General features: G+C 41.9%; 1 protein-coding gene and 1 long non-coding RNA gene across 2 annotated transcripts in view; one reads left to right on the top strand and one right to left on the bottom strand.

Moving 5' to 3' along the window:
- Positions 1 to 597: 597 nt before the first annotated feature.
- Positions 598 to 26,582, top strand: part of glud1b (glutamate dehydrogenase 1b) — a 42,118-nt gene continuing 16,133 nt past the window's right edge. The window contains exons 1-5 of the mRNA XM_061907492.1: positions 598 to 1,143; positions 18,578 to 18,658; positions 18,789 to 18,844; positions 22,607 to 22,670; positions 24,909 to 25,003. Coding sequence (XP_061763476.1) covers positions 747 to 1,143; positions 18,578 to 18,658; positions 18,789 to 18,844; positions 22,607 to 22,670; positions 24,909 to 25,003 — 693 coding nt within the window. The 5' untranslated portion in view covers positions 598 to 746. The remainder of the gene's footprint in view (positions 1,144 to 18,577; positions 18,659 to 18,788; positions 18,845 to 22,606; positions 22,671 to 24,908; positions 25,004 to 26,582) is intronic.
- Positions 11,746 to 25,032, bottom strand: LOC133557203 (uncharacterized). Its single transcript, XR_009807722.1, has 3 exons — positions 24,715 to 25,032; positions 23,532 to 23,665; positions 11,746 to 11,788 (listed from the first exon to the last, which is right to left on the bottom strand). It is a non-coding gene; the product is annotated as an uncharacterized LOC133557203 (long non-coding RNA).

The raw sequence follows: 26,582 nt of genomic DNA, 5'->3' as shown, positions 1-26,582 counted from the left end.
AACCACCTCATCTGGCTCCTCTTGATGTGGAGGAGCAGCGGCTTTACTTTGAGTTTCTCCCGGATGGCAGAGCTTCTCACCCTATCTCTAAGGGAGAGACCTGGAAACTCATTTGGGCCGCTTGTACCCGTGATCTTATCCTTTCGGTCATGACCCAAAGCTCATGACCATAGGTGAGGATGGGAACGTAGATCGACCGGTAAATTGAGAGCTTTGCCTTCCGGCTCAGCTCCTTCTTCACCACAACAGATCGGTACAACGTCCGCATTACTGAAGACGCCGCACCGATCCGCCTGTCGATCTCACGATCCACTCTTGTTGTTCCTACATTGTTAAAACCAAACATCACATCTATAAAACAAAGCACACATTTTTCATGAATATTGTCCAGGATGAAGCGACAAATGCCATACTGAGAAGAAGATCTTATTATTATTATTATTTTTAAAGGTTTATTTATACATTTCAACAATTAAAATATCTTATTATATGAGTGGTGCAGAGTCGTGAGCGCGCACGGTCAATCGCGTCGGCCACGTGAGCGCGCACGCATGGGTTCCTCCTCTTCCGTGCGCGCCCCCCCCTCCGGTGCGCTCCTCGGCCCCGGCTTCCTTTTAAAGCCAACCCACTGGAGATGTCATCCCCCACTCGGCCGGAGGTCAGAACACGGTGAGCAGCGTCTCTCGTCCAAAAAAGCTCCCGACGCCGTCTCCTTGTCGCCCTTTCACTCCGAATTGTCTCCAGCCATGTATCGCTACCTCGGGGAGCTGCTGAGCCGCTCGGCGGGCAGCGCCCTGGCCTCGGGCTGCGTGGACTCGGCTCTGCCGGCGTCCGCCTCCCTGCTGCGGGTGCGCCGCTACGCCGACGCGGCGGAGCAGCCCGACGACCCCAACTTCTTCCGCATGGTGGAGGGCTTCTTCGACCGCGGCGCCGCCATCGTGGAGGACAAGCTGGTGGAGGACCTGCGGACCCGCGAGACCCCCGAGCAGAAGCGGCACCGCGTCCGCGGCATCCTGCGCATCATCAAGCCCTGCAACCACGTCCTGAGCGTCTCCTTCCCCATCAAGCGGGACAACGGCGAGTGGGAGGTGGTGGAAGGTTACCGCGCCCAGCACAGCCAGCACAGGACGCCCTGCAAAGGAGGTGAGAGCCCGCTTTGACAGCGACCCTTTAGCTTAGCATCACTTAGCCTTACTTTGCGCTTTTGGAGGCACGCCCGGGGGTGACCGTTACACACCTTAGCTAACAGCTCCAGACATTTTTTAGAATATTTTGTTCTTACTTTATCGTCTTGCTCGCCTCACCGACACCTGTGGCTATTTATTTATTTATTTTAGCATTTTGAGCTAGCTGCTAACATCCGTTTACGGTCGGGTCACATGACTCAAAAGCAGTGTTGTCCTCAAATTTCCACTTTAAAAAAATGAAAGCATATGGGAGCCATTTTGATATTTTTTTTCATTTTCCAAAAGTAATACAGTATACAGATTTGTCAAGTTTTCCCACCGCGTTTTGTTGTTAAGGCGGCCGCCTTAACAATGTTGTAAGCACAAAACCAATGGCGCGCAAATTGAATGTCAAATCAAATCAAATGTTTATTGGATTAATCACTATACAGTGTACATCCACGACAGAACTACTGACTAAACTACTACCAAAAATTGGTTTACTATTTATAAAATATAATAATGTAGGGATACCTGGAACTTTGATTGATTGATTGATACTTTTATTAGTAGATTGCACAGTTCAGTACATATTCCGTACAATTGACCACTAAATGGTAACACCCGAATAAGTTTTTCAACTTGTTTAAGTCGGGGTCCACGTTAATCAATTCATGGTACAAATATATACTATCAACATAATACAGTCATCACACAAGTTAATCATCATAGTATGTACATTGAATTATTTACATTATTTACAATACGGGGGGTGGGATGAGGAGCTTTGGTTGATATCAGAACTTCAGTCATCAACCATTGCATCAACAGAGAAATGTGGACATTGAAACAGTGTAGGTCTTATTTAGTAGGATATGTACAGCCAGCAGAGAACATAGTGAGTTCACATAGCATAAGAACAAGTATATACATTAGAAGTACATTTGAGTTGTTTATAATCCGGGGATATGGGATGTGAATGGAGGAGGGTATTAGTAAAGTGTTGAAGTTGCCTGGAGGTGTTGTTTTAGAGCGGTTTTGAAGGAATATAGAGATGCACTTACTTTTATACCTGTTGGGAGTGCATTCCACATTGATGTGGCATAGAAAGAGAATGAGTTAAGACCTTTGTTAGATCGGAATCTGGGTTTAACGTGGTTTGTGGAGCTCCCCCTGGTGTTGTGGTTATGGCGGTCATTTACGTTAAGGAAGTAATTTGACATGTACTTCGGTATTAAGGAGGTGTAGGCCTTAAATAGGCCACCCGGCCTGAATCCACACTTGGTAGTAGTTTAGTCGTGCATGTACACCAGGGGTGCCCACACTTTTTCTGCAGGCAAGCTACTTTTCAATTGACCAACTCAAGGGGATCTACCTCATTTAGATATATCATTTATATTTACTTATTTATGAAAGAGACATTTTTGTAAACAAGTTAAATGTGTTTAATAATACAAGCATGTGTAACACATATAGATGTCTTTCTTTCACAAAGACAAGAATATAAGTTGGTGTATTACCTGATTCTGATGACTTGCATTGATTGGAATCAGACAGTAATGATGATAACGCCCACATTTTCAAATGGAGGAGAAAAAAAGTTGTCCTTTCTGTACAATACCACATGAAAGTGGTTGGTTTTTGGCATCTAATTCATCCAGCTTCCATACACTTTACAAGAAAAACATTGGCGGCAAATTCCATAGCTTGCTTGATTGACATTTACGGCACCCGAGGGTCTTGTGAGATGACGCTGGCTGCTGCCAGTTCATTATTATGAAAAAATGACAGAGAGGAAGGCGAGAAACACTTTTTATTTCAACAGACTTTTCCCTTCCGTCAAAACTCTAAAGGCCGACTGCACATTTCGTATCTTCACAATAAAAGCCCTGCTTCATGCTGCCTGCGCTAACAAAATAAGAGTCTCGGAAAGCTGGCGTGCACAAGTGATGTGCACGCCAGCTTTCTGAGGGATCGCTTGTGCACGCCAGTTTTCCGAGACTCTGTATTTAGTTAGCGCAGGCAGCATGAAGCAGGGCTTTCATTGTGAAGATAGGAAATGTGCAGTCGGCCTTAGAGTTTTGACGGAAGGTACAGCGCGAGAGTCTGTTGAAATAAAAAGTGTTTCTCCCCTTCCTCTCGGTCATATTTTCATAATAACGATCTTGCAGCAGCCAGCGTCATCTCACAAGACCCTCCGGTACCGTGAATGTCATTTAAGTGACGTCTTGGTGAAGATTGATGATCACTCATTTTTAGGTCTATTTTTTTAAAAGCCTGGCTGGAGGTCGACTGACACACCCCCCGCGGTCGACTGGTAGCTCGCGATCGACGTAATGGGCACCCCTGATGTACACTGTATAGCAGGGGTGTCAAACTCAAATACCGAGTGGGCCAAAATTTTAAAACTGAACAAAGTCGCGGGCCAAGGTTGAACAAATTAACCTTTTAATAGGGACCCAAACAAGTTTTGCAATGAATATTGAACAAGCAAGGCTTATGTTACTTTATAGTGACATGCAAAATCGAGTTTCAAATAATAATAATGATAATAATAATAATTAAAAAAATAGCAATGGCATATCAAATAAAATATAAATAAAAATGTAATGCCTCTTTTCTATTTGCAGGCCTCTAAGGTAAATATCAAAATGAACTTTTTCCACAGGCCAATAATACATTTGAAAATAAAATCACAATAATGAATGAATCAAACGTCTCGTGATGAGGTGGCGACTTGTCCAGTGTGTACAAGCTGAGATAGGCTCCAGCGACCCCGAACGGGACAAGCAGTAGAGAATGGATGGATGGATGGAATGAATCAAACATACTGGCCTTCAAGTAGCCAGAGAAAGTGCATGAATAAAAACGTTAATTATCGCTCAGTTTGCTACACTGATTTGCTTTGACACCGAATATGGAACAAGCAACGCTTATATAACTTATCAGTGCAAAATCAACTTTCAAAAAACAAACAAAAAAACATCAACGGCATATTAAATAAAATGAAAATAAAAAATTTGGTGGTAATGGGGGGGGGGTGTATAGTGTAGCGTCCCAGAAGAGTTAGTGCTGCAAGGGGTTCTGGGTATTTGTTCTGTTGTGTTTATGTTGCGAATGTTCTCCCGAAATGTGTTTGCCATTTTTGTTTGGTGTGGGTTCACAGTGTGGCGCGTATTGTTTATACGGCCACCTACAGTATGGGTGTTGACCAAGTATGCCTTGCATTCATTTCTGGGCCTGGGCCGGCATGCTGTTTGTAGGGAGGAAAAGAGGACATGACGACAGGTTGTAGTGTACGATAAAGGCAGGGTCCTCAATATTGTTGTGTGGGTGGAAATCGGGAGAAATTCGGGAGAATGGTTGCCCCCGGGAGATTTTCGGGAGGGGCACTGAAATTCGGGAGTTTTCTGGGAAAATAGGGAGGGTTGGCAAGTATGAGTATTAGCGGTGAATGCAGTGTTACAGCGGCACCACTGCTATATAATACCGGCGGGCCAGCTCTAATGTTAATTTGATATTGCCTCAAGGGCCAAATTAAATTACACGGCGGGCCAAATTTGGCCTGCGGGCCAGAGTTTGACATCCTGTGATGAATCCAATAAAATGTGGGTGCGCATTTTGAAAATTGCGCGCCATTGGTATTGTGCTTACAACAACAACAAAGAGCCACTAAAGCAGGGGTAAGGAACCTATGGCTCTAAAGCAGGGGTCGGGAACAAATTTTTAAAAATGTATTTCCATGAGAGCCGTATAATATTTTTAACACTGAATACAACTGTCAGGTTCAAAAACTGATGACATTTATTAAACAGACAAGAAGCAAGGAATTAAACAGAGACTGGATTCAATTTAGCTCAATGAGGAGAAACGTGTAGACCTGTACCTTGTACAGTGTCGTCCCACGCCCTGACAAGAGAATTCTACGCCTTCATTTTTGTTTGGACTTTCCCTGATTACAACAACTAAATGCATGCATCTCTTATTCTTTTTAATAACATTGTTATTCTGAAGGTAACCAATAATAAATAAAATACTTTTGACCATTAATGCAACTTCTTGAACAGGATGGATGGATTAAAATGCATGAGAATGTTTTGTATTTTAAACGTTATTTTTAACACTGTAATTAACAGCGGAATTATTAATTACTTTTTGTGTTAAGCAGCGTCAGCTAAGATTTATCTGAGAGCCAGATCTGGTCATCAAAAGAGCCACATCTGGCTCGAGAGCCATAGGTTCCCTACCCCTGCTCTAGAGCAGTTGTTCTTAAAGGCCTACTGAAAGCCACTACTAGCAACCACGTAGTCTGATAGTTTATATATCAATGATGAAATATTAACATTGCAACACATGCCAATACGGCCTTTTTAGTTTACTAAATTGCAATTTCAAATTTCCCAGGAGTTTCGTCTTGAAAACGTCGTGTAATGATGACGTGTACGCAAGACGTCACATGTTTTTAGGACGTATGAGCGCTACGCACACACACAGCTAAAAGTCGTCCACTTTAACGACATAATTACACAGTATTTTGAACATCTGTGTTACAGAATTTTTGCAATTTGTTCAATTAATATTAGAGAAGTCACAGTAGAAAGATGGAGTTCGGAAGCTTTAGCCTTTAGCCACACAAACACATGGTGATTCCTTGTTTAAAATTCCTGGAGGTGAAAATTTCCTATGGATCAGAGCGCGGTCAAGCGAACATGAAACACGACGGAATGTCAACCAGCAGGTTTCGGTGAGAAAATTGTGGTTAAAAAGTCGCTTCTTACCGGAGAAAAGCTGAGCTTGTGCCGTCGACTCCCCTGAGACATTAGCGTGGAGACACCCTTCCGACTATCAGGTACTATTTAACTCACTAAAACACTAGCAACACAATAGAAAGATAAGGGATTTCCCATAGTTATCCTACTAAATGTGTCTAAAAACATCCGAATCCGTCCCAATGCTATCTCGTTTTTTAATTTTTTTATTTTTTTTTCTAGTCCGTCGCTATCAATATCCTCAAACACAAATCTTTCATCCTTGCTCAAATTTTGTGCTATTCGGTCCAAATAGCACTTTTTGTTGGAGGCTCCCCCTATAAAAAATGTGAATATGCGAGGAGCCCCCACGCTTGTGACGTCATCGTTTGCTACTTCCGATAGAGGCAGAGCTTTTGTCTTAGCACCGAAAGTGGCGAAATTTATCGTGGATGTTCTCTACTAAATCCTTTCAGCAAAAATATGGCAATATCGCGAAATGATCAAGTATGACACTTAGAATGGACCTGCTATCCCCGTTTGAATAAGAAAATCTCATTTCAGTAGGCCTTTAACCTTGTTGGAGGTACTGAACCCCGCCAGTTTCAAATACCCATTCAACAAACCCTTCTTTAGTGAAAAATAAAATGTTTTTTTTCAAATTCAAGACAGTTATGTTTGTTTTTACTGGTGCACAAAATGAACCGTGCATGAACATCACCTTGTTCAAAGAACAAAACCAACACAGAGCATGAACTCACAACAAATGACACACCTGCAAATTTGCCATGTTCTTTGGTCACGTTTTGTTTAGTTATGTTCTGTGGGTTTAAAACTCTTTTTTAGTTCCTGTTTTGTCACCATGACGACCGATTAGTTCACCTGTACTCATTTGGACTCACGCACCTGATTTGTTTAGGACTCACGCACCTGTGTTAATCATGTCACTATTATTTAAGCTTGTAGTTGCCAGGCAGTTGGGCTGGGGTCATTGTTGTTGCTCCATGCTCTGTTCACTCTGGTTTCGTATCGCTCTGCTCATTTCCTTCCAAGTAAGTTTTGTTTATTCATGTCAAGTTTAGCGAGTCTTTTTTTTAATATCCACAGTTTTGCCTTTATGGTAGTTTTTATTTTTTTAGCCAAGTTTGTTTTCCGCCTTTAGTTTGCACTTTTTTTAATAGATAAACTAAAATATGTCTTTACCTTCACACCATGTCCCGTCACCCTACAAGGTTGTAACATTGATTGTCAACACTGTCTGCTCTCATTTTATCGCACATTTGACCCTCTGATGTTCTGTGTACCTACACTCTGTCCTCCTCCTGTCTAGGCCTGCTGTGTTTGGGTGGATGCGTGCGGTACACAGAACATCAATTTCCACACTTCTATTAGCCCAGGGTCCAGTGGACCTGGACATCTTATATGTAATAGAAATGTGTAGGGAGGGGTGTATGGTGTGTGGTCATTAAATATGTATTCTGATAAATGTTCCTCACAGAAAATGAGCTGAAGTCAGTGAGTCTCAGATTGAAAAATTAATTGATTGTATTATTTTTCTTTTAATAGAAAATTTAAACAGGTCCCCTATATATTGAGTGCAGTTTTAATGAGCTCCAACTCCAAGAGTGACATGCGGTAGAAAAATTGGATGGATGGATGGATACATCGTTGTTTATTCAAGTCCTTAATCTCAAGATTGTCTTCAGATCGATCTGTCGATATAAAGTAGTTTTAAAAAAAAATGTTTAATGTCCTTTTTTAATGTTTTTTTGTCTCTATTGCCTAACCTTTTTTTTCAATTAAATGTTTTCATTGTTCTTGCCAGAAACACAAAATGTGCGATATTTTCAGTGTAAATGAAGTAATTGGAGCCTTGAATAGGTCAATAATTTTTAACCTAGATATTGATTCCTTAATTTTTGAACAATGACAGTAAAAAAAAAAGACATATATCTCCCACTAAAATTCAGGCATCATTAAAGTTTTAAAGATAGTTCACACACACATGTATATTTTTTAATTTCAACATTTGAGTTGTAGATCAACTTCATATTTCTTGATATAACATTTTTTTTTAATACTCTAACCCAAATTTAGAGAAAAAAAAATGTCTGGGGGCCGGTATTTCTATTTTTAGGGACACTAATACACAACTTCACAAGAATGTCTGATTAAATGCTAAAAACGTGATGACAAACCGCCTTAAAAACAATGGAATTTTAAATTTTTCTATGAATGTTAAAACACTGAATATTGACAAAATATGAATATCACACCCTCTTTCGATTGACATATTTTACAATCAAGTGAAACGCAACAAAAAATCAACAAACAGTGAAATATGAACAAAGGCTTCAAAATAAAACCACCTACAATCTGACACATCTGATACATCACTAAGCTTTAGAACTTTGTTGTGAAAAGCTCCTTCCACGTCTGTGGAAACGCTCCCCGCCCACACTGCTTGATGCCTCGTCTGAGCTGCTGTGACGTAGATTACCATAGTAACTAATTAGATTACCATACTAACCGGTATATCATCCATAAGCGCAGATTCCAACCATTTAAATGCTTTGTATAGTTGAAGACTTGGGGTCATTAGAAAACATCACTGCACATCATAATGGCAGCTACACTTTCCATCTTAAACATCTAAAAAATATTTGGGAATGTCCAGCTGGCCAGATTGAAAAGCTTAACGGTCTGGTGTAGACTAATGGGGATCCTTAATCAACTAAACTATTAAAAAATTATATTATATGTCTCAAGGTAAACGGATGTTTACCTTATCCCAATAAACATCTGTTAAGTATTTTAACATAAAAGTGTTTGATGGTGAGGCATTAAAAGCCACAAAATGCAGCGGGTCCATCAGACCCACAAACCCTGGCTGAGTAACAACAATATGACATTACACAAGGGTTAAGTCCCCGGAACAAAACTTGACAAATCTATATATACAGGGTTTCCCGCAGCGTTTTGTTGTTAAGGTGGCCGCCTTAGCAACAAAGAGCCACCGCCTAAACTAAAGTCTTCAAAAAACAAAACAATGTTTAAAATTTTTTTTTTTTTTTTTGTTCCGTCTAGCTTCTCAGGCAAATCATATAAATGATGTAGATGCCCATATCGGCTGTTCAGATTACTTTACAAAAGAGAAGACTTACTGTAAGTAAGCAAACGCTTACTTACAGTAAGGTCATTAATTTGACGTAGTCATTATTTTGTCTTTGTAAGTCAATTATTTCAGAAGTCAAAAATACTGACATACTCAGTATCTCAGGCAACTAGGACTGTTTTGTTTTTATGGAAAAAATATCGAGATATATATCTTATATTGCCTCCCCCGTTCAGAGACATTAAATATTCTTGGGGAGACACTGGTATACTATGAGTAACAACAATATGAACGTCGCACAGCAAATTTCTCTGCCGGTTTCTGCATCCCACAAATATTCTTCTTTTGTGTTTCCGCACCTGCGGTTCCAACACAAGATTGCACCATTGTTTGTCAACACTGTCTGCTCTCATTTTCTCGCACATTTGACCCTCTGATGTTCTGTGTACCTACACTCTGTCCTCTTGTCTAGGCCTGCTGTGTGTGGATGTTTGGGTGTATGCATGCGGTACACAGAACATCAGTTAAAAGTTCAAGATTGTCACACAAACACACACACTAGGTGTGGTGAAATTTGTCCACTGCATTTGACCCATCCTCGTGTTCACCCCCTGGGAGGTGAGGGGAGCAGTGGGCAGCAGCGGTGAATCGTTTTTGGTGATTTATCCCCCAATTCCAACCCTTGATGCTTAGTGCCAAGCAGACAGGTAATGGGTCCCATTTTTATAGTATTTGGTATGACTTGGCCTGGGTTTGAACTCACAACCTACCGATCTCAGGGCGGACACTCTATGCTGTTATTAATATCAATCTTACAGTGGAGGTAAAGGACTTTAAGGTTAGTTTTTTAAATGAAAAGTGCGATACAAATAAAGTCTATTATTATTATCATAAAAACAAACACCATCTGTTTAAACAGTGTGTGTGTGTGTTTGTCATTTCCTTTGACCTTTGCAAGTTCAAGGCCTCCATGTAGGTGCATTGTGCCCTCCTGCAGTGCACTCTGGGTATTTTGCAATGTATAGGAAGGGGCGTGGTAGAGGGGTGGCTGTATTTTCAGGCGCTGCCATTTGTCAGTCGAGGGGGTGGGGGAGGGTGTCGCCGAAGCAGGAAGACGCATGCCATAGTGGCGTCCGCGGTCAAAGTTCACGGCCGGTGTTAAGAGTCACGCCGCACCTGCTGGACCGTGCACTATTCTGGTGGAGGCAGCTTTTATCCTTAAATAAATGCACTCGGCCAAACTTGTCCGACGACGTCACTGACTTTGTCGCCCCACCGGGAGCAAAATCCACATTAAAGTCAACAAGAAATCTGTTTGTCCCTCAGAGGGTTTAATCATTGGTGCGGCACAAAGACTCTCGACTTTGCTCACCGTCGACTACAAAGTGCAAAATGTGGGTAGTTTTCAGGGCTGCGTCGTCATTGCGTGCCTCCGGGAGTTCTTGCTCTTGCAGGAAAAAAACCTCGCACAATTCCCCACTAATGGCATCCAAAAAAAAAAACGTACGTCCACACAAAATGGTGCATATTACCCGGCTGTAAAGTGCGAAAAGTGCAACCGGCAGCAGCATTGCAACACCTCCGTCCCTCAATATAGTGACTGATAAGATCTATATGGAGCCAAGTCCTAAGTCCTAAGTGTAGGCTTGCCATTGCACTATATCAGGGGTGTCAAACTGCTTTTCATTGAGGGCCACTTAAGGTTGCCCTCAGAGGGCCGCTTTTAACAATTGTGTGTATGTATGTATATATACTGTATATATGTATGTGTATATACAGTGGGGCAAAAAAGTATTTAGTCAGCCAGCGATTGTGCAAGTTCTCCCACTTAAAATGATGACAGAGGTCTGTCATTTTCATCATAGGTACACTTCAACTGTGAGAGACAGAATGTGGAAAAAAAAATCCAGGAATTCACATTGTAGGAATTATAAAGAATTTATTTGTAAATTATGGTGGAAAATAAGTATTTGGTCAACCATTCAAAGCTCTCACTGATGGAAGGAGGTTTTGGCTAAAAATCTCACGATACATGGCCCCATTCATTCTTTCCTTAACACGGATCCATCGTCCTGTCCCCTTAGCAGAAAAACAGCCCCAAAGCATGATGTTTCCACCCCCATGCTTCACAGTAGGTCTGGTGTTCTTCGGATGCAACTCCGTACTCTTCTTCCTCCAAACACGACGAGTTGAGTTTATACCAAAATGGATACATGGATGATACAGCAGAGGATTGGGAGAATGTCATGTGGTCAGATTAAACCAAAATAGAACTTTTGTGTGTGTGCGCACACACACACACATGTGCCGCGGCACGGTAGTTGAAAAACACTGCTGTACAGTACTGTATATCAAACAAACACAACTAGGAAGGTATGAATATACTATCTCTTTAACGCGCCAAAACAACAACAATGACAAGGTAATTGTACTATAGTCGCTGTTCTGACAAAACGCACGCAGAAGTCTCTTCGATGTCTTCACAAACGATCAGAATTTATAAAAATCCGTAACTTTATCAACCATATTGCTTCAGTAATAAATATTTTAAAAAGTAAAATCCACTTACAAAAGTTTTCTTGCGAGCTGCTCCTTTGCACAAGGAAAGAAAAGAGCAGACAGATGGAGATAAAGGAGGGGGTGGGATATAAGGGCTGTGTGTGTGTGTGTGTGTGTGGGCTTTGGAAGAGGCACCGCTGGACGGAGGTAGTCTTCTCAGAAAAAGTCAGTGATAATAAACTTGCCAGCTTCCTAAATCTCTTCAACACAAGAAAGCACAAAATGCGAAACAATAACAAATGTTTTTATAGCAGCAGATTTAAGACCACCCATCCATCCATTTTCTACCACTTGTCCCGTTTGGGGTCGCAGGGGGTTGCTGTATTGCATTAAAAACTAGATTTTGACCCACTTCTATGGTGGAAGAACAATAAGCCCATATATCCTCTTACTGCCAAGTTAGCCAGGCTGGGGGTGGTGTGTGTGTTGATGAACGTGGACCCCGACTTAAAGAAGTTAAAAAACTTATCGGGGTGTTTGCATTCAGTGGTCAATTGTATGGAATATGTACTGTACTGTGCAATCTACTAATAAAAGTCTCAATCAAAAAAAGCACTTTATATGTAGAAAGGTTTTGTTGAACAATTCTGAGCCTTATCTTATTTAGTTTTTATTTTATATATGTTGACGACATTAACTTTGGCAATGGACGCTGTGTGTATATGTATGTTATGCCGTTGTTTACAAATTTGGTAAATAAATAACCCCAAAAATGTATATTTTGTTGTTTTCTTACTGTACTGAAAATTAACCGAACCGTGACCTCCAAACCGAGGTACGTACCGAACCGAATGTTACACCCCCACTGAATAAAAACAAAAACAATAAAAGCAATATAAAATTAAATATGATTTAAAAACGATTTTAAAGGCTAAAACCAATTAAAACAATAAATAGAAATCTAAATTTAAAAACACCGAGGACCACACAACTCATGTAGTGTTAAAAGCCAACACAAATCGTAACACCCGAATAAGTTTTTCAACTTGTTTAATTCGGGGTCCACGTTAATCAATTCATGGTAACACAAGACTCGTCCAAATCGTCAACTTTCCATGAGTCTTGTGCTTGTAATTAAGTGGAAATAAGTCTCAACTATCTTAAAGTCAGCAAATGCGGTGTTTGGCTCCTTTCAACTGCACCAGTGCCAGTTTGACTTCCGCCGACTGTTTTCTTGTCTGATCTGTGGTTCTGGTTGCTAGGATGACGTCATTGTCTCGGTGAATAGGGGGTGTGGGGTGAAATTGACCTGGTCTGCTCCTTGTTCCGGTCTTTTCCATTTGACCACAGAGCTCTGAACTGCCCTGCCCCGCCCCGTCTCCTTCACGCTCATGATGGCTCAGCTGATTGTCTGAAAGATCACGCTGTGGTTTCAGGGTAGGCCTGGTAGATTTCCCTTAGCCTGCCATGATGGTTTAATTCAATGTGGCTTGACTCGCATGGAAAGTACTGACTTGAACACCACAAACGTGCACTTCAGTGGACATTCTTTGCCTGGACTAGCTTTGGTGTCAAATTATGCTTTTGTTATTGGCGTTAGCATGTCTGCTAATACGTGACTGCAAATGCACACACACTGGTTATCATTTGGAATGGGGACCAGGTTTTTGATCATGACTTGTGGGGACCACCCTTTCTACAGGTTGTGGAGGCTAAAAACATGAGGTAAAACGGCCACTGCCCAGTTAGCTTATATACGTCTTTAAATCTCTGGATTGATGAAGTAATGTGCTGATCATACCTACTGGGGAAAAAGAGTTAATATGGTTCATGGGGACCAAATTTAAATAATTCTGCATGATTCACACACATTTATACGTGTCTACTGAGGACCATTTAAAAAAAATAAAATAATACTATAAATAAATAAAAAATAACGCACCACCTTCGTTATGGGGACCAGGTGGAAGTGATTAACTATACACGGATGAAGTGTGAGCAGAGCAGCGAGTGCAGTACCAGCTACAGTCCGATGAGGGGGCTGCTGTGCAAATGTCTCACACTCAAACTAACCAGTTTGAGTAACCAGGCCAAAGCTTAGAAATAATTTGGGCATCTCCAGAATGGATCTGACTATCATTTAGAAAGGTTTCCCTTTAGGGGACCTTTTTTTTCTGTCCCCATACTGTCAGAGGTTCCCTAAAGGTGACTGTGTAAACCAGGAGTGTCAAACATACGGCCCGAGGGCCGGATCAGGCCCGCTAATAGGTTTCATCCAGCCCGCGGGATTAGGTTAAGTATAAAAATGACCCTGAAATTTTGGAATGAACAAAAACGGCTGTTCTAAATGTGTCCACTAGATGTCGCAATAGCAATTATTTGTATCTTTGTAGATGATGCTACATATGTACAAAATAAACCACATGCTGTTAGTGCACCAGTCAAAGAAAATGATCACACTACAAACGTTTGTACATAATCAACATACTGTAATTTGAGTTTGATATTATATTTTTATCTTGATAGATGGAAAATGAACACCAATGAGTTAGTTGACTGATGAATATCATCACATAATTTATTCAGAAAATATAAATAACCACAAGTAAAGTATATATTGTAGCTGTTGCTTCAAGGACATAATTCACCACACTTGTTTACTTGACTTTGTCGTCATTATTTACTTTCTTTGTTCTATTATGCACACAACAATGTTTTTCTTGTTTCGCATTCGTATATGCCGTTAAGAGTGAGTAATTAGGAGCAGCCCTTTTAAGTGACCGTCAGGAGATTCTCCCAAAGGTGGGGGTTTGTTGTGACTGCCATTTTGAGTCGCTCGACGTTAGGAGTCATTCATTCTCATCTTTGATGACTAAACGACACACACGTTTTTGTTTGTCAAACGATACTTCAAGTTGTCTTGCTTTCACGCTACAAGCGCAACAATATACTATTAACCGCAACAGGTAAGTGTTATAAAACAACAACATTATGCTTTGTACAATTTCAGAATGCACTTGTTCTATTTTTAAACAAAGAAAACACATCTGAAGTGGTCTTTATCTTTAAGTTATCGTGCTGTGATTTTACCAGTCCGGCCCATTTCGGAGTAGATTTTTCTGCATGTGGCCCCCGATCTAAAATGAGTTTGACACCCCTGGTGTAAATAGAGCGATGTCCCCATTAAGTAAGCATTGCCAGAACACACACACACAAGTAGGTGTGTTTACTGGCAGCTAGAACGAACAAAGTGAGGACGTGCCGCAGCTTGGAGGCATGGGCTGATTGGCACACTGCGTCAAGGCGATCTTTGACCCGTACAACAACTGTGCGCTCGTATGTGCATGCGGATAACATGCCATTTAGCTTTAATTAAAAACAGTCTTTTAATCATGGCCTTTCATGACTGATAGAGAATGCTTTGCTTACAGTTAGCACAGATGTGCACAATTTGCTATTGTAGCGGTCTTTGGTTTTTGTGTTTGTTTCTTAGCATGTCAATACGTTTGTAATTTTTTTTTGCTTAAGCGCACAGAGGACTGGGTTATTCTTTAATTTACATATTTTGACTCTGTGGGAGGGACAAAAAGCGAGAAAAAAACATGAAAATTAAAGAAAGAAAAACATTGCGTTACATGGAGCCAGAATAGGTCGCTAGATTTGTCGCTGGTCACTTTTTGGGAAAAGACAAACTCACAGGTGTGTATACTCTCTAAATATATCGGCCCAGTTGGCAACACTGATCCCTCTTGCTGTGACTTCGTATTCTCTGGCAGACCAGAAGCCTTTGTGGTGTGTCCAGAAGCAAATCTACTGTAGTTATAGTGGTCCGAAATGACTCGTCGTATGCCACAACAAACAAATAAATGAAAGTATGGAAATTGTGTTTATACACTCGTTATTTATTTAAGTATATTTCAGTAATATTTGGAGTATTATTTGATGGTCAGCATCAACAGAACCAATGTTGTGATAGCTAAGGATGGGTACCGTTCACATTTGAATTGTTACCGTACTATTTCTCGGTACCTGGGAATCTATACATTATAAATATTTATCTTAATAGAGAATGAAATAAGTTTATTTTGGTCATATATTCAACCATTTTGTGTGACAATTTTAACAGTACAGATTATACCATGAATTAACGTGGACCCCGACTTAAACAAGTTGAAAAACTTTTTCGGGTGTGACCATTTAGTGGTCAATTGTACGGAATATGTACTGAACTGTGCAATTTACTAATAAAAGTTTCAATCAATTAATCAATAAATATTTGACAATCATACACATTTACACAAAAAAGAATGACAGAAAAAGGAATAGGCTGAAGCCAAAGCTTATATTTGCCTATCCTATACAATCACTGAAAATTTAGAATGCCTGGAACATTGTTAAAAAAAATCAATGGGATGAGAGTAATCGTTGCTATATTGTATAATTTTCAATTATTTCACCTTTCAAGGTTTTCTTAAACCAGTAAAAAAATTTTCATTGCAACATTTAAAACTGAGCTGACTATAACTGCTGTTCAGTTGTTACATCTTGTATTTGCAAGTGTGACATTAAGTTGGAATTAGAGTTGCAAGTTTAAAGATCTTAGATGGCTGTCGTGTATAGTTTATGGCCTTTTTTGTTGTTGAGCCCTAAAAAGTGTTAATACTGTAAGTATTGTACTTACCAAACAACAGCTGTTTGGTTGTAACGTGCATCTAAGCTGTAGTTTTCATTAACAAAGTTGGAGGTGTTGGTATCGCCATGTAAAATTGCTAATGCTAATCAGTAGCATGTCAATAGCAAAGCCTATGTATATTATGAATTGATTAAGGTGGACCCCGACTTAAAGAAGTTAAAAACTTATTCGAGTGTTACCATTTAGTGTTCAATTGTACAAAATATGCACTGTACTGTGCAATCTACTAATAACAGTTTCAATCAAAGCATCAAGCCAGTGCAACTTTGGAAAACAAAACCTTACGTTGAGTGTTTTTTGAGTCCGTTACCTTGTTGGAAATGATAGTTTGGCCGGGTCCGCTCTCAGTGCTGCTGGAGTGATTGCCAATTGCCGAAGTGCGGAGAGCCTGCTGAGTCATGCGCAGCCAAGGTACCGTAACATGGCACCGTTGGATTTTACCTGAATTGGTCCCCCGTAGGACTGGCAGGGTTCAGTTGGATTTAGTACCGTTGATTGAGACTTTTATCAGTAGATTGCACAGTACAGTACATATTCTGTACAATTGACCACTATATGGTAACACCCCAATAGGCTTTTCAACTTGTTTAAGTCGGGGTCCACGTTAAATGCCTACTGAAATTAGATTTTCTTATTCAAACGGGGATAGCATTTCCATTCTATGGGCTTCACGGTGGCAGGGGGGTTAGTGCGTCTGCCTCACAATACGAAGTTCCTGCAGTCCTGGGTTCAAATCTAGGCTCGGGATCTTTCTGTGTGGAGTTTGCATGTTCTCCCCGTGAATGCGTGGGTTCCCTCCGGGTACTCCGGCTTCCTCCCACTTCCAAAGACATGCACCTGGGGATAGGTTAATTGGCAACACTAAATTGGCTCTAGTGTGTGAATGTGAGTGTGAATGTTGTCTGTCTATCTGTGTTGGCCCTGCGATGAGGTGGCGACTTGTCCAGGGTGTACCCTGCCTTCCGCCCGATGGTAGCTGAGATAGGCGCCAGCGCCCCCCGCCACCCCGAAAGGGAATAAGCGGTAGAAAATGGATGGATGGATGGTGTCATACTTGATCATTTCACAATATTGCCATATTCTTGCTGAAAGGATTTAGTAGAGAACATCGACGATAAAGTTCGCAACTTTTGGTCGGTAAGAAAAAAGCTTTGCCTGTACCGAAAGTAGCAGACGATGTGCGCGTGACGTCACCGGTGTGAGGCCTCCTCACATTGTTTATAATGTGAGCCACCCGCAGTAAGAGCAATTCAGACTGAGAAAGCGACGATTTCCCCATTAATTTGAGCGAGGATGAAAGGTTCGTGGATGAGGAAAGTTAGAGTGAAGTACTAAAAATAAAGAAAAGGCGGCAGCAGTGGGAGCGTTTTCAGATGTAATTAGACACATTTACTAGGATAATTCTGGAAAATCCCTTATCTGCTTATTGTGTTAATAGTGTTTTAAGTGAGATTATAAAGTCATACCTGAAATTAGGATGGCTGTGGTAAAAGCCAGTGTCTCTGAGAGAAGCCGAGGAGCCAAGATCACAGCTGCCTTTTTGCGCTGCAGGATGAGGTCGCGTAATCCACTCAAGTCTCCTGTAAGAGCCGACTTAATATCACAATTTTCCCATCCAAAAACTTGCAGGTTGACGTAGAGAAACATGTTCGCTTGACCGCTCTGTGTTAAAGCTTCACAACAAACAAAGAAACACCGGCTGTGTTTCGGTTGCCAAAGGCAGCTGCAATACACCGCTTTCCACCAACAGCATTCTTCTTTGACGTCTCCATTATTAATTGAACAAATTGCAAAATATTCAGCAACACAACTGTACAAAATACTGTGTAATTATGTGATGAAAAGAGACGACTTTTAGCCGTAAGTGGTGCTGGGCTAAAATGTCCCCTCCAACCAATAACGTCACAAAAACGCGTCATCATTCCGCGACGTTTTCAACAGGAAACTCCGCGGGAAATTTCAAATTGTAATTTAGTAAAGTAAAGCGGCCGTATTGGCATGTGTTGCAATGTTAATATTTCATCATTGATATATAAACTATCAGACTGCGTGGTCGCTAGTAGTGGCTTTCAGTAGGCCTTTAACCAATCCTTAATGATCGCACGACGGATCGAAAACTGCCTAGTCGGCATTTATAGCTCTGATGAGTTGACCGTAAACGGTATGACGAATATAACATGCATCACTGTAACGCCGACAGCTGAGCCTAGATTAAGCTGATGGGTACAGACCACTCCAATGCAGCTCTTGCCAATTAACTAATAAAAGAAAATACATCAGAAGGTTGCCTACAGCCGCAGCTGTTCATGCATATTTATGGAGACTAATAGTGTGTTTTTTTTTCCAACCCCTTCAGGTATCCGGTACAGCACAGAAGTATCTGTGGACGAGGTGAAAGCTTTGGCCTCTCTGATGACCTACAAGTGTGCTGTTGTTGGTAAGTGACCACTGGCTGGACTGTGTAGGCGCCTCCATTAAAATGCTCTCTCAGTAGTTGGGCCAGACGCATTGATTTTTAGTTTCTCGATCTGAGCAAGTCTCCTAAGCAGAAATGTTCTCCGCAACAGATGTGCCATTTGGAGGAGCCAAGGCCGGGGTGAAGATCAACACCAAGAATTACTCTGTGAGTAAGCAGCGCTGCACAACTACACAGAAGACAGTAGCGAGGAAAATATGAAAGTCGAGAGACGTGTTGGTCATAAAGTATGAGAAAATGACAAGCTGCAGCCGAGACTCCCGTCATGCTTCAGAGGCTGCTCTGTCCTTTTCACGCGTGCTCCGCCCGTACGCAAATATCACCAAAACCAGTATTTCCTGTGGGAAGCTGGCAGTCATGATGGAGGGCAAGCAAATAGAACAGACCTGGGCAAAATGCGGCCCAAGATTTTCAACCCGGCCCGCTGGAAGTTTTACATAATTTTTTTTTAGACCTTTTAATATCAAAACTGTCGCAACCATTGTGACGTGCTGCAGAGATGCGTGGATAGGCAATTATATCATCCGCAACCTCATCACCAAAGTCGTCATGCACCCGCCGTTCACCCGAACCAACATTTTATCAGAACCGTACCCGCCTGCCACCCGCCCGCTGAAATACATCAGAGGTCGGCCACCTTTCCCACTCACACAGCTATTTAAACCTGTTTCACAGAGTAATGAAGACAATTGGAGCAGCTAACGTTCTCGCGAGTATCCAATTGGTGTTCATCCTGATTACAAGAATATGGGCGTGATGCGAAGCCATTGCCTTTGACACCTTCAACAACATGTACGAACCAATTGTTAATCCGGCAACACGCACAAGATTGAAAGGCATACTGGGTGATACAGAGTACACTGATGGCTGTGATATAAACGACTTTAACACTTACTAATATGCGCCACACTGTGAAGCCACACCAAACAAGATTGACAAACACATTTCGGGAGAACATCCCCACAGTAACACAACATAAACGCAACACAACAAATACCCAGAATCCTTTGCATCCGTGAGAATTCCTGAATATATTTTACACCCCACGCCCCCAAACCCGCCCACCTTACCGACACACGCAGCGGTGGGGATGGGGGGGTGGCGGGGTTTGCTGCTATTGGGGTGTATAAAATAGTCAGGATTTGTCATGGATACAAAGGATTCTGGGTATTCGTTGTGTTGCGTTTATGTCGTGTTACTGTGAGGATTTTCTCCTGAAATGTGTTTGTCAATCTTATTACTAAGAGTGTTAAAATTGGTTATATCACAACCATTAGTGTACTCTGTGTCACCCAGTATGCCTTGCAGCCGTGTGTTTGTTACCGCGGAAGCCACGCACAACATGATGCTGGACTGACAAGCAGATCGTACATGTTGTAGAAGGCGACAAAGCCAATGGCTTCATAGCACGCCCTAATACTTATTATCTGGGTGACTGCCGGCAGTCATTCTAGAGAATATTAGCGTCTCCTATTGTCTTCTTCGCTTTGTGACACAGGTCTTAAATGGCAAAGGATACCAATCCCAGATCCATGTATATCAAATATTTCCGGATTGTTCAACCGCCACCCGCCCGAATCTAATTAAAATTAATTTTTTCGTCATGTCACCCGCCCGATCCGCGGTGTATCCGCGGATGAGACCGCAAACCGCGCATCTCTAACGTGCAGTGCTGTTTTTAAATGACCATAAGTCTCGAACTATAGAAAGTAATTGGAAAAAGAGATTTATCGATTAGGAGTGACGGATTGTTTGGTAAACTTATAGCATGTTCTATATGTTATAGTTATTTGAATGACTCTTACCATAATATGTTATATTAACATAGCAGGCACCTTCTCAGTTGGTTATTTATGCATCATATAACGTACACTTATTCAACCTGTTCACTATTCTTTATTTATTTTAAATTGCCTTTCAAATGTCTATTCTTGGTGTTGGATTTTATCAAATAAATTTCCCCCAAAAATGCGACTTGTACTCCAGTGCGACCTATCCTTCATTATTATGCATTTTCGGCCGGTGAGGACTCCAAAGGTATGCGCTACTTCCTCTTGTCGTTTTCTGCTGCATATTTCACTACGTCCAGCTTGTAATCTGCAGTACATGATTTCCCTTTCGGTGCCATTTTTGTTCAGCCCTTCTCAGTTTTTATAAGTTACCGCCAACGATGAAATGATCCATTTTGAAGTGATCCGTCTGCAGCTGGCCCAAAATGCAGCTGCCTGACTTTTAACAAACACAAGAAAAAGAGAGCACATTACTCCTGTTTTAGCCTCCCTCCACTAGCTGCCTGTGTCTTTTAGAGTCCATTTTAAAATTGTCTTACTCATTTTTAAATCCTTACATGGTCTTGCCCCACCTTACCTCTCTGAGCTGCTCCACCTCTATGCCCCCACCCGGTCCCTCTTGTCAGCTGATCCTGGAGGTCCCCAAATCAAAGCGCAAGCTCAGAGGGGACAGAGCCTTCTCTGTTGCAGGTCCCAAACTCCTGAACGAGCTCCCTCTCCATGTGAGACAGGCCCCTTCTTTGGCTATTTTTAAGACCCTTCTTAAAACCCACTTTTATTCACTAAAGGGTGGAGTGCCATCTCCGGGTTGGGGAGGAGACCCTGCCCCAAGTGGAGGAGTTCAATTACCTAGGAGTCTTGTTCACGAGTGGGGGAAGAGTGGATCGTGAGATCGACAGGCGGATCGGTGCGGCGTCTTCAGTAATGCGGACGTTTTGTCTATCCGTTGTGGTGAAGAAGGAGCTGAGCCGGAAGGCAAAGCTCTCAATTTACCGGTCGATCTACGTTCCCATCCTCACCTATGGTCATGAGCTTTGGGTCATGACCGAAAGGATAAGATCACGGGTACAAGCGGCCCAAATGAGTTTCCTCCGCCGTGTGATGGGTCTCTCCCTTAGAGATAGGGTGAGAAGCTCTGCCATCCGGGAGGAACTCAAAGTAAAGCCGCTGCTCCTCCACATGGAGAGGAGCCAGATGAGGTGGTTCGGGCATCTGGTCAGGATGCCACCCGAACGCCTCCCTAGGGAGGTGTTTAGGGCACGTCCAACCGGTAGGAGGCCACGGGGAAGACCCAGGACACGTTGGGAAGACTATGTCTCCCGGCTGGCCTCCTCGGGATCCCCCGGGAAGAGCTAGACGAAGTGGCTGGAGAGAGGGAAGTCTGGGCTTCCCTGCTTAGGCTGCTGCCCCCGCGACCCGACCTCGGATAAGCGGAAGATGATGGATGGATGGATGGGCTTTTAACCCAGCATGAGACTTTAAACTGTTTTTAACTTTTAACTGTTTTTAACTTTTTAACTGCTTTTTATTGAACAAATTGTTATCAGGGTAATTTGTATTTGCTATTTCAATGTGTTTTTTACTTCTGTTTTAAATGCTGTTGTTTTTTTAGTTTTTTTTTAGTCTGTCCTTTTGCCTTTATTTCCTTGTGGTGTACAGCCCTTTGTTCTTTTTAAAGGGCTTTATAAATAAAGTTGGTATGGTATTTTAATAGCTACGGCCGTAGCATATAGCAATTAGCATTCCATGACCCACAATGCACTTCTGCCATGACCTTCCCCCACCGAATTCTTATTGGTTGACGTGTGCGTGACGATTGCTGACATTTTCTTCGTCTCGTCCGCGAATGAGATAAATAACATTGTTTGATATTTTACGTTAATGTGTTAATAATTTCACACAAGTCGCTCCTGAGTATATGTCGCACCCCTGGCCAAACTATGAAAAAAAAACTCCGACTTATAGTCTGAAAAATACGGTGCACACATACACATTTTTCTCTCAAGGTGGCCCCTGAGTCAAAATATTTGCCCAGCTCTGACAGATGATGGTTCGGTCCGACCTGAGCGACACAATTTGAAAACGCCCTCTTCTGATTTTTCATATCCTTGTCCTGCAGGATAACGAGCTGGAGAAGATCACCAGGAGATTCACCATCGAGCTGGCCAAGAAGGGCTTCATCGGTAAGGCTCGGCCCCCTCCATTTTTGGAATATTTCTGTGTACCCTCGTATAGAAGCATGTGTCTTACACTAATGCACACCAGGCAACCAAGTATTTCACTAATAGTGTGCAGGGATACAGAAGTGGAAGGGAACCTTGATTTACAGACTTAATCGGTTCTTAAACATGGCTCGTAAATCGAAAAGTGAAGCAGAGTTCCCCTTAAGGCGGTATAACTCGATTGGTAGAGTCACCGTGCCAGCAACTTGAGGGTTCCAAGTTCGATCCCCGCTTCCGCCATCCTAGTCAGTGCCTTTGTGTCTTTGGGCAAGACACTTTACCCACCTGCTCTCAGTGCCACCCACACTGCTTTAAATGTTACTTTGATATTGGGTTTCACTAGAGAAAAGCGCTATATAAATATAATTCACTTTATACTTAAGAATGTTAATATGAATCATTGGTTCATGCCCCAACAAGATACTATTTTATAAAAAGATACACACTGTGTAATGTGCAATATATCTAACAAACGACAATCTCTTTATTATCAAAATAAAACAAGAATGGCAAGCTAAACTGTCAGCACGCGTGCACACAAGTCCCTTTGGTGCGTTCAAAAATGGTAGAAACAAACGAGAGGCGGGAATATTTGGTCAACTCACGATTCGAATACGATTTCAGGAGCTATGATTAGATACAAATACATTATTGATGCATCTTTAATTTATGTGTATTGATGCAGTTTTACATTTCGTTTTCACTAAACAAGCGCTTACCAAAGGCATGTGGTAAATTTAGGCCTGGGCTTATACATTTGAGTGTGATGTAAGGATAGCATTATGAAAAGCACATTTAATAAAAAAAATATTATGGTCTTACCTTTTACTTATAAATGAAGTCCATGCGCAGCTCCTTCTGATCAAAGGCATCGATAACTTGTTTATAGAAGTCTTCCTTATCTTTCTTCAGTTTTAAGTCTCTCCGTCTCGATGGAGATCTTCCTTTGTTACCTCCTGCTCCGATTGAAAGTGCAGTTTAGAAAACGGTTTTATTTTAGATATGTAATCCTCCATGTTAAAAGTGCAAGCGAGAGGAAAAAATAAACGATCGCTGCTCACTCTTGCTGCTTGTTGTCACTTTTTCTGCATCAGAGTAATGATAAATGGGTTGTACTTGTATAGCGCTTTTCTACCTTCAAGGTACTCAAAGCGCTTTGACACTACTTCCACATCTACCCATTCACACACACATTCACACACTGGAGGGAGCTGCCATGCAAGGCGCTAACCAGCACCCATCAGGAGCAAGGGTGAAGTGTCTTGCTCAGGACACAACGGACGTGACGAGGTTGGTACTAGAGTAGTCTCAAGAAGGATCACTAGCGCCCTCTACCACCCTACACGAGGGAGAGGGGGGCAGAGCAGAAAAGTGATAACAGAGAAGCAGTTTGTGGAGTAAATATTAATAACACGGAAATGACAATGAACATTATTACAAATGGAGCAATACAAATAGCACTATTGATAACAAATAATAATAATAATAACTACCTCTATTATCAACAAAACAATTTGAAATACAAAATAAAGCAGATAAATGGAGGGGAAGAAAGAGAAGCGAACTGTATTAACCTTGTAGATTGTTATAGTAACAATAGGTTAAGCTTTGTCAGTGTGCCGTGTGTTTGCATGTGGATGCATGAACTGTATTTGTGTATGTGTGTGGGAGCGTAGGCATGTATAATTGTGTGTATTTGTATGTACAATATAATAGTCACCCAGTATGTGCGCACTGTCACTAGTCCTGAGTCTCTGGGCTGCACGCTCCTTTTGTACAGTGCTAGTAATCACACACAGTCCCCGTGCTTGTGGAGGTGTCCTGCATGTCCCGCTCGTCTTTTATTGTGTAAACACTTCCCGTCTTTTACTTTTGATTGGCCGGGAAGTTGGAGAATAAGTTGTGCAAAATCTATGAGTGGCACCGAGGGAAACCCTGCTCTGAAAGGCTGGCATGTTTTTAATGGCTGCCATTATTTCTAGCAAGCAAAGTAAAAGACACTCACTCACACAGAGGCATGCCATCCATCATTGCCCCTCCCCCACCACGTTCCAGCAACCTCGCCTCTTGTTTTTGGACCGTGCTCTGGAACAGTTTTTTTTTTTGATCATAGAATTTTTGTAGTGGTTTAAGAATCCTCCTGGTGTGTTTCCTCCATACATGTGGATCTGCCGTTTCTAACCCTGTAAACTTCACCAGGACCCGGCATCGACGTCCCGGCTCCAGACATGAGCACAGGCGAGCGGGAAATGTCGTGGATCGCCGACACCTACGCCAACACCATCGCGCACACTGTGAGTTCTCCGCACATAAGCACTTCGACTCAGACTCTTTTTTTTTTTTTTCATAAACACGAAGTGGAAGGAGTGAGTCACTCACGACCACGAGTTTCCTGCCTCTCCCTTCCCGCCAGAGCAAACATTCCGCTCTCTCGTGTTTTCTCCAAAGCAGCTTTGTTGTCCTTTCATCACAAGTTCATCAGATATCAATAATGCCCTAAATAGGCAAACACTCGCTTAATGCCATTTGTTGGCCACAACATTAGGTACACCTCAGTGACATGCGGTGAACTAAACACCAAGTGACACATGCATACTTTTTTTTTCTTATTTTGTTTTTAAATTAGTCATTGTTGATTTACAAACCCCGTTTCCATAAGAGTTGGGAAATTGTGTTAGATGTAAATATAAACAGAATACAATGATTTGCAAATTCTTTTCAACCCATATTCAGTTGAATATGCTACAAAGACGAAGTATTTTATGTTCAAACTGATAAAAACATTTTTTTTGCAAATCATTAACTTTGGAATTTGATGCCAGCAACACGTGACAAAGAAGTTGGGAAAGGTGGCAATAAATACTGATAAAGTTGAGGAATGCTCATCAAACACTTATTTGGAACATCCCACAGGTGTGTAGGCTAATTGGGAACAGGTGGGTGCCATGATTGGGTATAAAAGCCGCTTCCAAGAAATGCTCAGTCTTTCACAAGAAAGGAACGGGCGAAGTACACCCCTTTGTCCACAACTGCGTGAGCAAATAGTCAAACAGTTTAAGAACAACCTTTCTCAAAGTGACATTGCAAGAAATTTAGGGATTTCAACATCTAAGCTCCATAATATCATCAAAAGGTTCAGAAAATCTGGAGAAATCACTCCACGTAAGCGGCATGGCCGGAAACCAACATTGAATGACCGTGACCTTCGATCCTTCAGACGGCACTTTATCAAAAAACGACATCAATCTCTAAAGGATATCAAGAAAAATATAAAAACTTTGTTTTGGAACATCTCATGGTTAAGCCACCTGGTGGCAGGTGAGGCACTGCCTCACTTGCCTCACCTGACAGCATGTCACTGGTACACCTGCGCATTCTGTTGGATTGCCAAACTACAACCGCCATAATAAACAGTTGATTAAATGCTACAATTCATAAGGAAGTCTCCTCCTGTGGCTGTAGAACCCCTTTTTTTTTTTTCTTGTTTCACAAGATGGCGCTAGCTGCAACAGGAAAAGTCTGTAATGTGCAGACGCGCCTAATGAATTGTTCCTCATTTCGCTCCTCTCTCCCCTGTCATGTGTTCTGTGGATCCAGATACCCTTGGCAGGCCTTTTGGAATGTTTCACACATTCCTGCTGGGGTATCTTGAGAGTAGAGCATTGTGGGTAGTGTGGAGTGACGCTGGGTCAGCCGAGCAAATGACCTCCGGAGTCGGATGTGTGTAACTTAAGCAGGGTGCAGTACCGCCCGTGAACACTGGGGGCAGAGGGGTTAGTGTTGCTTTATTCCAGGGGTTGTTCAGGGCCCAAAGTTTTCCACGATAGAGGGACCTTGGGCCCACTCAAATATTACCACTGAATTAGTGATATT

This window comes from Nerophis ophidion, linkage group LG08, assembly GCF_033978795.1.
Source record: "Nerophis ophidion isolate RoL-2023_Sa linkage group LG08, RoL_Noph_v1.0, whole genome shotgun sequence".
Taxonomy (NCBI): domain Eukaryota; kingdom Metazoa; phylum Chordata; class Actinopteri; order Syngnathiformes; family Syngnathidae; genus Nerophis; species Nerophis ophidion.
The sequence above is the reverse complement of the archived record's forward strand: the minus strand, read 5'-3'. Positions and strand labels throughout refer to the sequence as shown.